At 40.7% G+C, this 15725-nt stretch overlaps 1 protein-coding gene across 1 annotated transcript in view; it reads left to right on the top strand.

Annotated features, from left to right (window-relative positions):
• MORN1 (MORN repeat containing 1) overlaps nucleotides 1-12191 on the top strand; it is a 67614-nt gene extending 55423 nt beyond the window's left edge. The window contains exons 8-9 of the mRNA XM_018553083.1: nucleotides 6592-6702; nucleotides 12082-12191. Of these exons, the coding sequence (XP_018408585.1) occupies nucleotides 6592-6702; nucleotides 12082-12191 (221 nt within the window). The remainder of the gene's footprint in view (nucleotides 1-6591; nucleotides 6703-12081) is intronic.
• Nucleotides 12192-15725: the final 3534 nt, after the last annotated feature.

Raw genomic sequence — 15725 nt, 5'->3', positions numbered from 1 at the left:
AAGTCTGAGTACTTCAGAAGGCAGATGGCAGAAGGCCAATTCTAGAGAAATACTTTTTGCACAAGGGACACTTACAGAAGGAAGAAATTGTCATGCAGGAACAGATTTTGCAGATTGCCTGTGGCTATTATAACTTTTTTTTTGGCCGGGGGGCTATATCACACTTTAAAGGCTCGGTTCACCTTTTAGAAAATAGTCTGTGCAGTCTAGGGGTGTGTTCACAAATGGTGTGCAGTATTGCAATATTGTCCTTAGTTTAAATGCCTTATCATTAGGCCATGAGGGACATCCCCAAAGCCTGCCGGAAAAACTCCCACTGACACTCTGCCCCTCTAACCCCCACATGCACAACGCACTCCTCCTCAGTCCTACCTTTTACTGGGTGAGGGAGAGTGCACTGAGCATGTGCAGGTTTGAAATACAGATGCACGTGTTTGGAACGCGGAAGTTCTCTTGATCCTGGAATGATGGTAGCAAGCGTCTAACAGTCAGAGTGTCCCAGAACTTGAACAGAAAGGGCTGGTTGGGAATGGTGCTCATGGTCTAATGATAAGGCTTTTAACCTAAGGACAATATTGCAATACTGCACAGCCTTTTTAAACACACTGGGGTCCCTCTACAGCATAGTCTATTTCTTGAAAAGGTGAACTTAGCCTTTAAAGTGAACTTGCCAGTCATTTTAAACTTTTAAAGGGAAGACACTACAAATATTCTGTTACAACCTTTGTCAGTGTCTTCAGGGCTAATCGCTGCCCGTTGCAGTTAGACCCAGCCTACCTACTATCCCCCTGCCCAAAGAGAGTGGTGTTGCCTGCTCATAGGTGGGGTGTTTACTTTTAAAGCACAATTGCAGCCAAATTTCCTTTTGGTTTTAGAAAGACTAACGAAGACTTGGAAATCCTGTCAGGTGTTTATTGCTGTTTGTGACTCTATTGGGTATACTTCCTCTCACTAGAAATTGGGGTAATGGGTTTTGCTAGCATGGGAAGTTACAGACAGTAATACAATCCTGAGAGAGGTTCTCCTCCATTGTATTAAACTTTTAGTTTCTGTCCATGTCCTGTTGGAGAGATTTTCTGTTATTTCCTGTCCCGGTGACATCATGTCATTGTAATAGGACTTGAGTGGAAATTTCCCAAAGGAGACACAAAACTGACAGAGCTTCTAATTCTCCTTCACTCTGCCCAAAGCTTTATATAAATATTTTGACTGTAGTTCTAGGCCCTTTCAGACCTATTAGCTGCAGTGTGCATTTTACTATTCATTACCACAGCACGATAATGCACAGCAATTTGTGTACTGCATTGCAGTGCCATTCATTGAAAATGGTACCCCAGTGTACAAATACAGTAGGTGCCAACTGCTCAGTGCTGCAACGCAACAGACATGCCATGTGTTGTAGTACTTTAATGAAATGCTGCAGGTGCAACTTTTGGTCCATAGCTGTGATGCATTGGCAGACATTCAACATAAATAGGCTACTAAAATGTTATGTGCGTTAAGGTTTGAAATACCTAACATTAACACTCGTGTGGGTGCAATGAACCACAAAGGTCTAAAGGGGCCCTAAATGTTTAAAATAGCCATCATTTTTAATTTTTCCTGCTATATTAAAGACATTTTCTAAGTTTGTGTGGTTAAGAGATCTATCTTTAGAAACGTATAGAAAAGAAATCTAGACAAATATATGATCTTCAATCTGGCAGCAGGACGAAATGACACAGGGTTTGTACCTAGGTGACAGTGCTGTAAGCGAATGACATAATGGCAAGGGTGAATGACATATGACATATCTGAATGATATAATGGTACTGATAAGTGATGTAATGGCACAATAATTTCTATAATAGTGAAGCTGTCAGAGTGTTGGAACAGCTCTATGTGACATCTGCGACTTAGTCATTTTCTTTCCATAGGGCAAGCTAAAGTTAAAGTAAGCTGGAAGAAAAGCCCATTACGTGTTAGCTCAGGGCAGCCGAAAGCAGGTTATAAATTAACTGTTAATAGCACAGGTAATGGCAACGTAGGTGCATGCCGGCCACCAGGTGCTTCAAGGCTTTTATAAACAACCTGAGCTGTCTGCTTTCTGGACATTGCCTGCACTGTACTTGGAATTACTTATTTCCTATATGTTACTAATAACATTTTGTAGAACACTTGTAGCACTGGAGCTTTGACATTAGTTTCTTAGCTAAAGGATCTTACGATCTAATGATCACAGACCTCAAGCACCGCAGGAAGGTGAGAAGGCAGAATCTAGGGGTATGGTATCTAGGCAGAAACAGAAGAACTGGAAGGAACACAAGTAGAACATACAAACTAAGTGTAGGTAATGTTCCTGGTGTAAATGAACTCAGAACATCACCAGTTCAAGGCACAAATCCCAACCACTCGGCCTGTGAATTGCTGGGCATATAGCCAGATGTGTTTAAAACTGAATTTTGGGCAAACAGCTAAATACACAGATGAAACACATATAAGATCCCATTCACAGGGGAATTAAAATACATGCTTCCATGTCTGATTGGAGCTCATTTCTAAATGTACCTGGAAGCATGTAATGCTTTTGCTATGGCTAAATGCACACCTAGGTGTTAGCAGCATCTAGCAATTTGGCTGCATTTACACAAACCTGAATTTTCTATGTCCTGGGACCATTTAGCCTGGTTTGAAGTTGCAACATGCATGCAAATGCATGCTCTTTCGCATCGCACAGCCCTGTCTGGTGAGGTACAACACACTGAACCTCTCTTAAGTAACAATAACAGATCTTTCATCTCCCCTTGCCTGGACAGTGGAAGGAGAATCAGCAGACTCATTTCTCTTGTACTCTGCTCTCTCCTTCTAACTAGGGATGCACCGATACTGATTCTAGTATCGGTGGCAATGCAGAGTATTTGGGTGAGTACTCGTACTCGCCCAAATGCTCCGATGCCTAGCTTGATACTTCCTGTATCAGGAAGCCGGCTCCATGCTCCCTTGTCACTTGTGACAAGGGAGCATGGAGCCGGCTTCCGGGCCAATCAGAAATCCGGGCAGCGTGTAATGACTCGCTGCCCGGCTTCCTGATTGGTCGGGAAGCTGGCCAATTAGGAATGCTTCTCGTCACTATGTGACTGAGCTGCTCCATATTCCCAGCTCAATGACAGAAAACAGAAGAGCGCCAGACCAAAATTGATGTTGGAGTCAATGAAGAATAATTGTGTTGCTCAAACAGCCAACATGTTTCGGTGGCAGACACCCCCCTTCCTCAGGGTTTGGAAACAATAATAATTTAGATCTTATTGCCGCCATGGGTAGTTCTCCCAAAATTCATAGATTGCAGTCACTGCCTGCCAGTACCTCCTCGTAACGACTTGTGCATCTTTGAGCTGCCTAACTATAATCTAATGACCTGCCTACAAATCAAGTTGGGTCAATCATAAAGGATAGCAAGAGACTCCTCCCAGTGCCTCTGAAATATTGGCCAATTCCATCTTTCCAGCTGCGAGTCATGGACTCACATATTCCTATGGTGTGCTCCCCCTTCCCAACCTTGTGACATGCAGTGTGAGTTCCTAGCATTTGATTGCACCATTTAAGCATTGTCGGTACATCTGCACAGGAGAGGTAACAATGAAAGCAGGCTGCTGTTTTCATAAGGGATACATTTTTATGTCCCCTAATAAATTTCTGTGCATATCAGCAAAACCGGGCAAACTAAAGCATGCAGAAAGACACTCTTGTAAACCCTCGGTGAATGACTGTACCTTGGACTAAAACCTAACAAAATTTAGCAGTTTCTGGCTTTTATAAACAGACGGCAATGAAGAAGACTATAAATCATTTCTATTTCTTGACATCATTCTTTCCCTGCCCGAAGTCTGTAAATCACGTCATGGCTGTTGAACTCTTATTTGCACAATGTATTTCTGTTGAACTGTAGGCAGCACTTTGGTGATGCTTTCCTCTAAATGTGACTTATGCTCATCACCAGATGTGGAATATTTCCTCGTGCTAGACAGTAGTAGTCCCTCTGAGACTGTAATTATTATGTACCATGTGCACACTGTCAGCGTGCCAAAGAAGACTGTACTCAGAATTCTAAATTTGGGAGCCATTTTTGACTGACTGGAAGAGCACAACGTACTGTAGCATGGCTGGGAATGTCAGTTATCTACAGTCTATCTGAGAGGTTGTGCGGGAAATACGCTGGGGATGACATTCTACATACTTCTGGTTATGACAGCTTTGAAGTTCAATAATATGTTTAACATCCTCTGTGGGAAACTCATGAAAGGTTATGATTGCTGGCCCCCAAAAACTCTGCCCTGCTGGAATATGGTTATATTGTAAAGGAGAACTTTAACTGTAATAAACAGCAGGATATTGTTCTCAAATGAACAGCTGTTAAAACTACTAGATGCATTAAAATAATACTTAGACTTTTCCTTACTATGGGAAGGCTGCTAATATGCAAATTATTAAAAATGATCAATCCCTGTGCCCAACCTTTGTGCTGATTAGCAATACGCTTTTTCACCGCAGAGTAAGAAAAGCTATTGTAGCACCAGAATAGCTGATGCTAGTTTGTGCTTTAGACCTGTCCAGACTTGATATGCTAAGCAGGAGGTGTGGACACACATAGGGCATTGAAAATGTATCCATATGTTAAAAAAGTTAAGGTGTATCTAAACCTTGTGCGAATTGGCTCCAAACGGTAATGCATTAAGGACACTTCCACTCGCTTAAGTTTTTTTAGGGCTTCTTTGCCCACTTTTATTAAGTCAAAAGTCCAAAAATTCTACAAGTTTTTCTCTCACCGGGGTTTTCCCAATTTATAGTACACACAGTACTGACAACGAAAACACAAATTAGGCTTCTTGGCTTGTACCTTCAGCATCTGGTCGTTTGGACCCTCTGATCTCCTCTGAAGCCTAAAAGAAGAAAATTAATGTAACCATCACATCTCAGGCTGCAAGATATTATGTATTATTTCACCCCTAACCCTCCTACCTTGTTCCGGTAATGAGAAAGAGCTTTTATTACTCATTGTGACATCATCACTCGGTTTGTAAATTTCTTGCAGGGTAGCTGCTGGAAGTAGGGTGCCCTATGTCAGTTTCAATTGATGTAGGCGACTCTCCAGAACTACACCTCCAAAGAGCTCTTAACCTCACGCAGTGAGTGGGAAGACTCTTGGGAGTCAAGGCACAGCATTGTTTTGATAGAAAAGAAAGCAATGTCTGCATGTGGAGAAGGAAAGAGATGGGCAAGGATAGGTGGACTCCAGTAGTCCAGGAGGGAACTTAGGCAGGGCTGACAACAATGCTTATGATTCAGTACAGCAAAGGCAGATTGCATTGAAAGCTCATTGGATTTCTTACACATTCATCAGGTATTCTTTTTTTTGTACTTGAATAATTTGTAAAGGAATAAAACATGGGGTGTGCTTTGCAGAGCTGTTATCTGCATACATTTTTCTGTAATTACTGAGCAATTGACCTGGTCAGTGTCAGGATACCTGTCCTGCATATACTCATTCTCCATCAGTGACTCACCAAATGCTTAGGATGACAGCCCTGAAGCCCTAGAGATTTTCCATTTTTTGCTCTGAAACCTATTTTCTACCTTTTTTCAGATGACTGTCACTGTATCAGACTCTGGTCAGTCTCTGCTGCTTGCCTCATCTTCCGATTAGGGAGGACACATTGTTACATCACACTTGCAGATTCCGGGAAACCAGCTGTCAATCTAAAAGCTGATGGGCAAGGCAACACTGCAGTTCACAGACAAGGCTATCTGTGTCTGTACTGTCTCTCTGCATACACAGCACATTCCCTGGTGCTTGCATGTAAAGGTGGCTCCAGGGACACCCTGGAAGGCAAGGAGCCTTCATATAGGCATAAATGTACACATAAACACCTTCTACTTCTTCATCATTTTGCAGAAACTAGGGCATTGAGGGTAGAATGAAACAGTAATTAGACAAGTATGTAAATGATGCTTCTACATGTTACCTAAAAGCTCATGGGTTTACTAACACTTTATTTGAAAAATAAGTCAATGGCAGCTCACGTATCTCTCTCCTGATATGTTCCTTTAAGAGACATCATACACGGTATTTTTGAGAAAAACATTATATATTATGTGGCCATTTCAGGAATGACAACTAAAAGCCCCAATGTCTTGGTGCAAATGCCCAACAGTAGTCTTTCATGTCTCCAAAAGTAACTTTCAATGGTCCCCTTCCAACATTTAAGGACATGAAATGTAGATGGATCTTTTCAATAAGCTTACTAAGCTAACAAACAACATTTACCAATAAAAAAGAAACACAAAAGACCAATTCTGGTTTATTAAATACAGAATGTCACGTGGGCACAGTGATAGTAAATCATGAGGTTGTAGTTATCAGGTTTGTGACCTTATGGTCCAGTAGCAGTTGCACCTCTGTATCCTCTGTGCTTACCCTTCTATATTTATGATACCAATACCGTGTAGTTTCTTTAGCCAAGAAAATGAAGACTAGAAGTATCTTCCTCCGCTGTGTTATAAATAGCTTGATTGCTTTTAAATGCATTGGTGTACTCATTGATAGCTTTATTTCAGATATTGCAAAGAAGATAGTCATACTGGGAGGCGATATAATTGATGTGGTCCAAGGGATGCCTGTAACCTTTCGTGTACAGCTCCAGACAGAGGATGGTGAAACTGCGGAAAGTAAGACAATTCCACTTTACTCCATTATCATTGTTGCTATTATTATTTTTACTAGCAGTGCTAGTATGTACAGTACTGGACGAACATACCTTGTTTTTCCTAAAGCATATCTATAGTATAAATTTCAGTTTGCTGATTTTTGTTATTGATTTTTACTTTAACATTTGGTAATCTTCTTTATATACACACACATTTAAGTAGAAAATAGTTTAACAAAACATGGTACACTGGTATTTTATATTGCATACATTGACTTGCCTTTCTTTTTTTAATACCATTTTGTATCTGTTTCAATGTTTTTATATATTAGTTAAAATTGAAGCTAACTCGCAAAATAGTCCCCCAGAAGGGGTTAAACACAAAAAAACAGCTCTGACAGCAATCCTTACTTTCTCTCTGACGCTGAACCCTTCAGCAGTTCTTTTCTGACTATAGATGTCCTCAGTCTCCTGAGTTGAATGATGCTCTACCTTTTTAACCCTGAAGACTGAAACATGCTGTGAATGCACTGTCATGGACTCAGGGCTGGATTTACTCTCTCTGCTGCCCCAAGGCCGGGTTCCTCAATGCGCCCCACAACCCACCAACCCAGTCCCCCCCTTCCAATGGAGAATGGCAGAACTGCAGGCTGCATACAAGTGATCTTGGCGACATCACCGAGATCACTTGTACAAAACAAACGGAGACTTCCCCGCTGTACATTTAGCTCTGCTTGCCCAAAGCAGGGCTATATGTAGAAAACAACTACCCGCCCGGCGCCCGGAAATGCATGTCCTGGGCATCTGGCGATAGGACTTCCACATCCCTGCTGCCCCTCTACTTCCTGCTGCCCCAAGGCCGGGCCTTGGTTGGCGTTGTGGGAAATCCGGCCCTGCATGGACTCAGTCCTGAGGGGGCATCATTTCCGAGCTCTACACTCATATACAATGATAAAGAAAGTGATACTGACGTCATTAAGTCAGTGGCTACAGTATTTTTACAATACTGAAGATCACCCACTCCTGGAGATAATCCCCTCCCATCTATTGAACAGTTTTTTTTGTAGTGAATGGTTTTAGTTGCTCTCTATATCTCTATGAGATGATTTACCCTATTTGTCTTGGAGACCCTTGTCACTAGGACAGAAAGTAATGTAAAATCCCAAATTTTACATCTGTACAGAAACATGAGGTGAGGGGAAATCTAAAGTGGGACATGTTCTGTGACAGTGTAAATATCACCTTACTTTGGAGAAATAATTTGACAGAAGTTGAATTATTCCCTACTCTATTCACAAAATGTGATTTTAGAAACACTGTACCTACAGCTCAGCTATGACTTAAATAATTAAAATTGTATATACCACTATACATGGTGCATATTACCCTACCTTTTTATGTCTCTAGTTTGCTGAATTTTAACAATGAGACTAAACAGTAATACGCACATAACATGCGGGGGAGGCATAGAGCCATCACTCACATGGGCCTATGGCAGCATGGACCCTAAATACAATCCTAAACAGTTCTGAGAACAGCATGGGAACAGAAGTCAAGTACTGAGTAGCCATTTGAAGATCTAGCACAGCAGGCTGAAAGATAGGTTAACCATCTGGAACTGATCTGTCAATTTACTGCGCTGGAAAGGCACACCGGGAGACCTTGTCTCAATACAAAGTCTCAGTTCTACAGCTACAGCTGAAACTCCCTATCAGTAAAGCTGCAGAGCTAATGTATCTGTGTGCTGTACTAATTTAAATGGCAGAGCCATCAGCAGATTTCACCACGCCAGTGCCTGATTAGTACCGTGGCACATCTAAATGTTAAGGAAAAAAAAACCCTTTACCCTATTGCCCCCAGCCCCTCAGAACAGAACTAGCCCACCCTGCACCCCCAAAGCTCCATGCTTACCAAGGTTATGCCACCAAGACATGCAGCAGTATCTGTTTCCCTCCAACAGCTTCATATCGATGTTCATGCATGTGCACTAGAATTACATAAACTTTTTTGAGGCCATGAGATGAATCAGAAACATTTGAGAACTATACCTGGTCCAAGGGCCCTGCTACTCAAGTTTCTGTTTGTTAATAAAGTTGCTTAAAGTGCATGTAAAGTATATTCAATGTTTTAAAATATTTTTTTAGATATATAAGTATAAGATTAGCTTGATGTAAATGATCTTGTTGTGTGACTGTGTTTTAATACATTTTCATATATACATATGTACAACCATATGTGCTCATTACATACTCAGGTTCTGCCTCCTGCTTTACAGTGATACATAATGGTTGTGCTTTACTGCTCATTCTCAAAATGTAAGTCAAGGAGTTGGTCAATTAATTGAAAACAAAGCACTCCCTATGTGGCTGTTGAGAAGTTAGACACATATCAATTTGGCAGCTAACCTACTATATCTCTAGTGGCTAATCTATCGGTCTCTATATTTAACACAATAACAAAATTAGACTAAAGCAAGCATGTAAACTGTGACATCAAAAGTACTCTGCAGCAATAATTCAAAACTTGTTCTCACTGAAATCAGGTCTATTCACAAAAGGGTGAAGAGTTTGGAGAAGGCAGGAGAAGTGAATAATCTAGGACAACATAGCTGATTTGGAAAAATTCTCCAATTCAGCTCACTTTCCAGTTCAGCTATTTTATCCTAGATCGTTCACTTCTCCTGCCTTCTCCAAACTCTTCACCCTTAGTGAATAGACCTGTATATTTCCCTTTTGAAAAACAGAATCCTCTGCATACAGTTATTTTGGAGTTATATCGGTCAAGGTCTTCTTGGCATCTTTATTGCTGTGCATGCTTTCAAGAATTGACAACAAGTGGCAGGAATGGGTTACCAAGAAACATGATCAGGATGTCCAAGATGCTTTCTTTATTATGACTGTAAAACATTTTTCTCTCCACCTCTTCCCTTAGTACTTTTGTGTAAGCTTTCAGACAGTTCAATTGAGGAATATTTATATAGATACTGTATAATCCTACTTGGGCTTGCATTGAATAAACCAGCAATCATCCCCTAATACCTAGCATGTGCAATACAGAGTGCATACAATATAAGCAGTATAGATGCAATATTCATTCTACCGCTTAGCCCTTTTCTGGACAATAGGGATTCATTCGGTGCTTCTTTCATTCCATGCACAATAAATCAAATCAATCTGGCACACAGGTATCATTCCTTGAGCGTAAATGTATGCAAAGTGCGCAATACCTCAACAGTACCATTAATGTGTTTCAGCCCAAATCCATGGTGAAAAGTTACCTATGCGTACTGTATAGATTCACCTATAAAATCCACCTTTCATTCAAATGATATACTGCTGAGGTGGCTTCAGCAGAATATATACACTTTGACAATCTAATTATTGAATTAAAGGAGCTTGAGTGCCTTTAAATTTTTAGAATGTGTTTTTAATTTGTTCCAATATTTTTTTTTTGTTGTGTAGGGTTTTCATGCGATTATAGTATTGGGAGATGAAGTAAAGTAGCGATATAAAGTGACACTAAACTCCGGAGTTAAATCTTAAAAATGCATTCAGGTACCTTAATTATTAACAAAAATGTATCTTATTTGTGTATCACTCGGCTGTAGATCCTCAAGTCATCTCTGAATTTGTGCTGACACTGTCCTTCCTTCTGGAGGGTGGCTACTTTTGTTCTCCAAGTTACCTGTGTTTGTTTTAAAGTAGCCACCGCTCCAAGATCCCTCCTGTGATGTACTACAATCTCAATACAAATGAGTAAACTAAATGTGAGATTGTAGTTCATTATGGCAGAGAGCTTGGAGCGGTGGCTACTTTAAAACAAACACAGGTAACTTGGAGAACAAAAGTAGCCACCCTCCAGAAGGAAGGACAGTGTCAGCACAAATTCAGAGATGACTTGAGGATCTACAGCCGAGTGATACACAAATAAGATACATTTTTGTTAATAGTTGGGGTATTTCAATGCATTTTTAAGATTTAACTCTTGAATTTAGTGTCACTTTAATAAAGGTAAAAATTCTGCATTAAAGTATTTCTAAAGGCAGGGTGTTTGTTTTTTACCTTAATGCATTCTCTGCATTAAGGTAAAAACATGCCCAGTACCTTTCAGTGTAACCCCCCCACCCACCCACTTACCAGTCAGCGCCGCTTGTAACCGCCGCCGGTCCCCGAAGCGATCCTCCATCCCAATCTTCCTGGTTGCGGGGGAGGAGATTAAGTGCACAGGAGCTATAGGCTCCTTCTGTCATCAATCAGCCTGTTGGGCAGGGAGGAGCGGCATGGCCTGCTGCCGATCTGTGTGTGTTTATTGACGCACACAGACACTTGCAGGCAGGGCCGGGAACTAGCACACATGGGTGCCTCCACAGCAGCTGCTTAGCTGATGGTGGCCCCCTTGCAATGAAACAACAAAGGTGTTTTACAAGTATAGGCCTCCTATTTATAAAAATTAAAAATTAAGCTTTAATAGTACTGTAAGCTGCACCTGTTTTCATGCACATACTGTACATGAAGCCTAAACTGTATGAGAGCAACCTCGATGGAATGTAAAATGCACGTTTTAAAATAAAACCTCATCCTTTATGGCAGCCTCAATGAAATCTATTATCCATGTATCATTTGTGCTTCCAGCGCACTTTTGTTCCTTCCTAATGCACGCAAGGTAACAGAACCTTAAAATTCCACATTACTTTCATTTATGACATTTTTCTTTGAGTGGATAATAAAGCGCTGTAAAATGTAAAACCTACACTATAACTTTAGTGCCATAAATGCCGGCATGCTCGATTGTGTTTCAGATCTGCCAATTGATATCAACATTTAACATTCTTCACATTGTCTTCACATCCAATTAATAATCTTCACATCCACTTTATTAAATAGAAGAAATTAAAAAGAAGCAAAGTCTTAATTTTCTCAGCGTGCACTCAAGTTGTTTAATTTCCCACATATTGAATGGCTCATGTAGTATACATTTCATGTAATTGTAGATTACCATGGAGGATATGCCTGGCCTTCATATTAGGCCCTTGAGAGGTTTCAGATACAGTTGATAAATGTACTTTATCCACCTGCAACTTGTCCTCAGTGCAATGGAATTTGTGAAATCCACAAAGCGACATTAAGGTTTTCTGTGATCTTTCACTGTAGGCTAGAGATAAATGAAAAATGACAAATGGCAGGTCAGCTGCATTAAATGAGAACCCAACTGAGAACTGTTTTGTATATAAAAATGTATCCTCTGCTTCCCTTTGGGATCATTTAACATTTCTTAGTAAACCTAGATACCATCTTGGGGTTACCTAATTGTTGGGATGATTACATAAGCAATATAATAATGGGAGAAATGAATGCCAAATGTTTACCCTGTGATGCTGTTTGCAGTATTCTTTTATTTCTAGGGACCATTAACACCTGTTGGTGTGATTTGGTATCTTTATATCTCTATATTACATGTGCACTGTATTACACTGTGTTTAACAAACAGGCCTGCAGCACTGTGTGCATGTAATACGGAGATAGAGATGTCTAAGGTACTGGATGTAATTGGCATGAGGCACTGCATGTAGTAGAAATGGATGAGACAATACATGTAGTAGAGATGGATGAGGCACTACATGTAGTAGAGATGGATGAGGCACTACATGTAGTAGAGATGGATGAGGCACTACATGTAGTAGAGATGGATGAGGCAATACATGTAGTAGAGATGGATAAGGCGATACACGTAGTAGAGATAGATGAGGCACTACATGTAGTAGAGATGGATGAGGCAATATATGTAATAGAGATGGATGAGGCACTACATGTAGTAGAGATGGATGAGGCACTGCATGTAGTAGAGGTGGATAAATCATTACATGTAGTAGAGGTGGATGAGGCAATACATGTAGTAGAGATGGATGAGGCACTTGTGTGTAGTAGAGGTGGCTAAGCCACTGCATGTAGTAGAAATGAATGAGGCACTGCATGTAAAAGAAAAGAATAAGGAGGATGGGGCATTTCTGTGAAGGCATCAATAGGGGAGAGTGAGTGAGCGCTGGATTCAGATCTCATTGATTGTTACACCTGCAATATGGTGTCTCCCTGTTCCACTTATGTTGGCACTGATGATTCCGCGGAGGAGTGCAGGACATCTCTTAATAGATTGTTGAGATCCCACATTGTTTTGCAGGATGCCCTGAGATCAGTCTTAAGCAACAACTCTAGAAAAAAATTAAATCTGCGTACTGCAGGTACCTAGATTTTAGTGGCTTCCGGAGAGCCCATGAGCAACGGATTTTCATGCAAATCAGACTAATCAACAGGTGTCGCCAAAACAGAGCATGTAATGGAGCCAGTGGCTGTGCCTATAATGTAACCACCTTCTTCATACTGAATCTGATCACAAGTTATTCTACCTCTGTGGAGCCTCTTTTCAAGGCTGAGCTACGCGATTAATATAAGCGAACAAAGAGATATTGAAAATAAACATTGCATCACGTAAATGAGAATTTTGAAAGCAGCTGGTTCTATAGGACATGGTACAGGCCACAATTCACCAGCTTGTAATGCAGCAATGTACCTTGCTAAGACATGATATTTCTGAACCCCAGCCAACCCTTTTAGAGTTATCTGTTGAAGATGAACGCTGTCTTTTATAGACAAGATCTGTCCTTGGAATACTTGTGGATGGGAATCCTAGTCGCAGATGTCCTTGGGTAAGGCTACAGTGGAATAGAATTCCAGACGCTCACAAAGAATGATCAGATCCAGCTTAAAAACAGTAGCCACATGTGCAGGCTTAATATTTTTTCCTATACGCTGAATATCAATAAAGAGCTTCCCAGTTCAGTTAACTCTACACTTGCATTGTAAAGACATACAGCTGTAGAACTACAAAAGAAATGTCAATAGCGGTGCTATAATCCCATCATGTTTTGGAAAAGCCTATAAATTGCCTATTTCTGCACAATGGCTGTAATATATGAGTATGGTTTATTCAGATCCAGACTGGCAATCTGGCCATTGAGGCACTTACCACAAGTGTTGGTATGTTTGGGAGCAGCGGTGGACTAATGAGGTGGAGGGGGGAGTGGGCTACTTAGCCATATTCAGTATAGTTTATATAAAATATAAAAATTCACAATGGTTTATGCACATTAGACTATGTATCTATATGTCTGCCTGTCTACATATATTATCCATACCGCGCTCTCTGCCGCTGTCTCTTCTCCCTCTTTCTTTCTTTCTTTTTCTCGCTTGCTCTTCATGCATATATACATATTAGCAAATGTTTACCTGCTCCCTGAACAGGTACCGCAGAGTGGAGCCGGCGATATGTTCCTGCCCAGACTTCCATTTCAAGCAATTAGACAGTGAAGTACAATGATGATGTGCTACGTGCAGTAACCCGTAGGAACGTGAATTCATATTTTAGCAAGCTCCATTAGGCTGAAATCTGATTTTTATGCGATTGCTTAGCACCCTCTGCACATCCTTGTCTCCTTTTATAGTGTTTACACAATAAACCTGAAAGAGCTTTAAACCACATTTGATCTGCATTAGATACTGGAGCATTCTCTGACTGGTTTGTTGGTTGCTATGGTGATGTTCCTTCAGCAAAGCAAAAGTTGCAGGGTGGTACCACATCTGGGTGTGTGTGTGTGTGTGTGTGTGAGGGGGAGGCACATACTATATTATTTACATTAACCTGAAAATGTTTATATGCGTTAACATTACCAGTACCAATCAATCTATCAAAGATGGCACACAACTTGATTGTACAATTTGTAGCGTTAAGTAGAATTCGATAGAAAATGATAAAATGTGTGGGCTTACACAGGACTAAATGGATTCATTGGTTGAAATTGTAGAAAACACTGGTTGGATACAACACAACATTTTAATTAGCTGTTAACAGAATGTTACATTTTTTAAATCTAATATTCTTACTTTTCTTTGTACAATATTTTCTTGTATGTCATGCTCCATTCAGTCAACATGTATATATGCTTTAATGTAGGGCTTGCGTTACAAATTGACTGTACAATCTACCAAGTGTAGCTTGAATTGTACAAAAAATAAAATCTTCTGAAAAACCTTAGACTGAGCAATCAAATTGTAACATGTTAATCTGTAGAGTTTAGGTTTAGTTTTCTTGCTTTATAATTCTTAAAAGGGAAATAGAAACTGTGCAGTAACCTATATCGACAAAGCCGGAATAATCAACGGATTACTTGACTACACTCACTGAATATCAAAATGATCTAAGGGGGTTATTCACAAAACTGCCAAGAACAGCCGAGTGAATAACCCAGCCGAAGTGAAGTGAGCCAAACGGCATTCAGCTATTCACTTCTGGCTTGTACGGCTGATTTCAGGCATACATCGGCTGAAATCAGCAGTACATCGTCTGTCTTCGGCTGCACTTCGGTCAGACGAACATGCTCTGCATGTTCTGATGAGCCAAAGTGCAGAAAGACTTCGACTCAGCCGATCCAACATGTGGATCGGCTGAGCTGAAGCTCCTGACAGCTCACTCGCTGCCGTTCGTCCCTCTTCTTATAGGGGCCGAATGGCAGTGAGTGAATAGCCGAATGCCGCCGGGTGGCATTCCGTTCGGCTATTCTGCTTGGTAGCTCCGTAGTACCAAGCCGAATAGCAAATAAATGAAAAGACTTTAAAAAAAAAAAAAGATTTTTCAAATGTAAATAAATAGTTAAATAAACAAAGATTTTTTTTAAAAATAAAAAAATTAAAATAAATAATAACAATAATAAAAAACAATTGGGCTGAGCTAGCAGTGACAGCTAGCTCCACCCAACTGTTTCCTATTGGCCGCCACCTGCGAGAGTCTTCTAGCAGGTGCCAGCCAATGAAAAGCAACTGGGCGGAGCCGACCGGCTCTGCTCAGTTGTTATTGTTTCATGACAGTTCAGCATTCCCAGGTCATTTGGGGACGCTGATCTGTAATTACAACTGGACGGAGCCAGCCATGAGATCACGGCTGGCTCCGCCCAGCTGTCATTTGCGTGGTGAAAGGCCAGCCTTCGGCAGGCCGTTC

This window comes from Nanorana parkeri, unplaced genomic scaffold (genome assembly GCF_000935625.1).
Source record: "Nanorana parkeri isolate BGI_ZX_2015 unplaced genomic scaffold, ASM93562v1 scaffold109, whole genome shotgun sequence".
Taxonomy (NCBI): Eukaryota; Metazoa; Chordata; class Amphibia; order Anura; family Dicroglossidae; genus Nanorana; species Nanorana parkeri.
The sequence above is the reverse complement of the archived record's forward strand: the minus strand, read 5'-3'. Positions and strand labels throughout refer to the sequence as shown.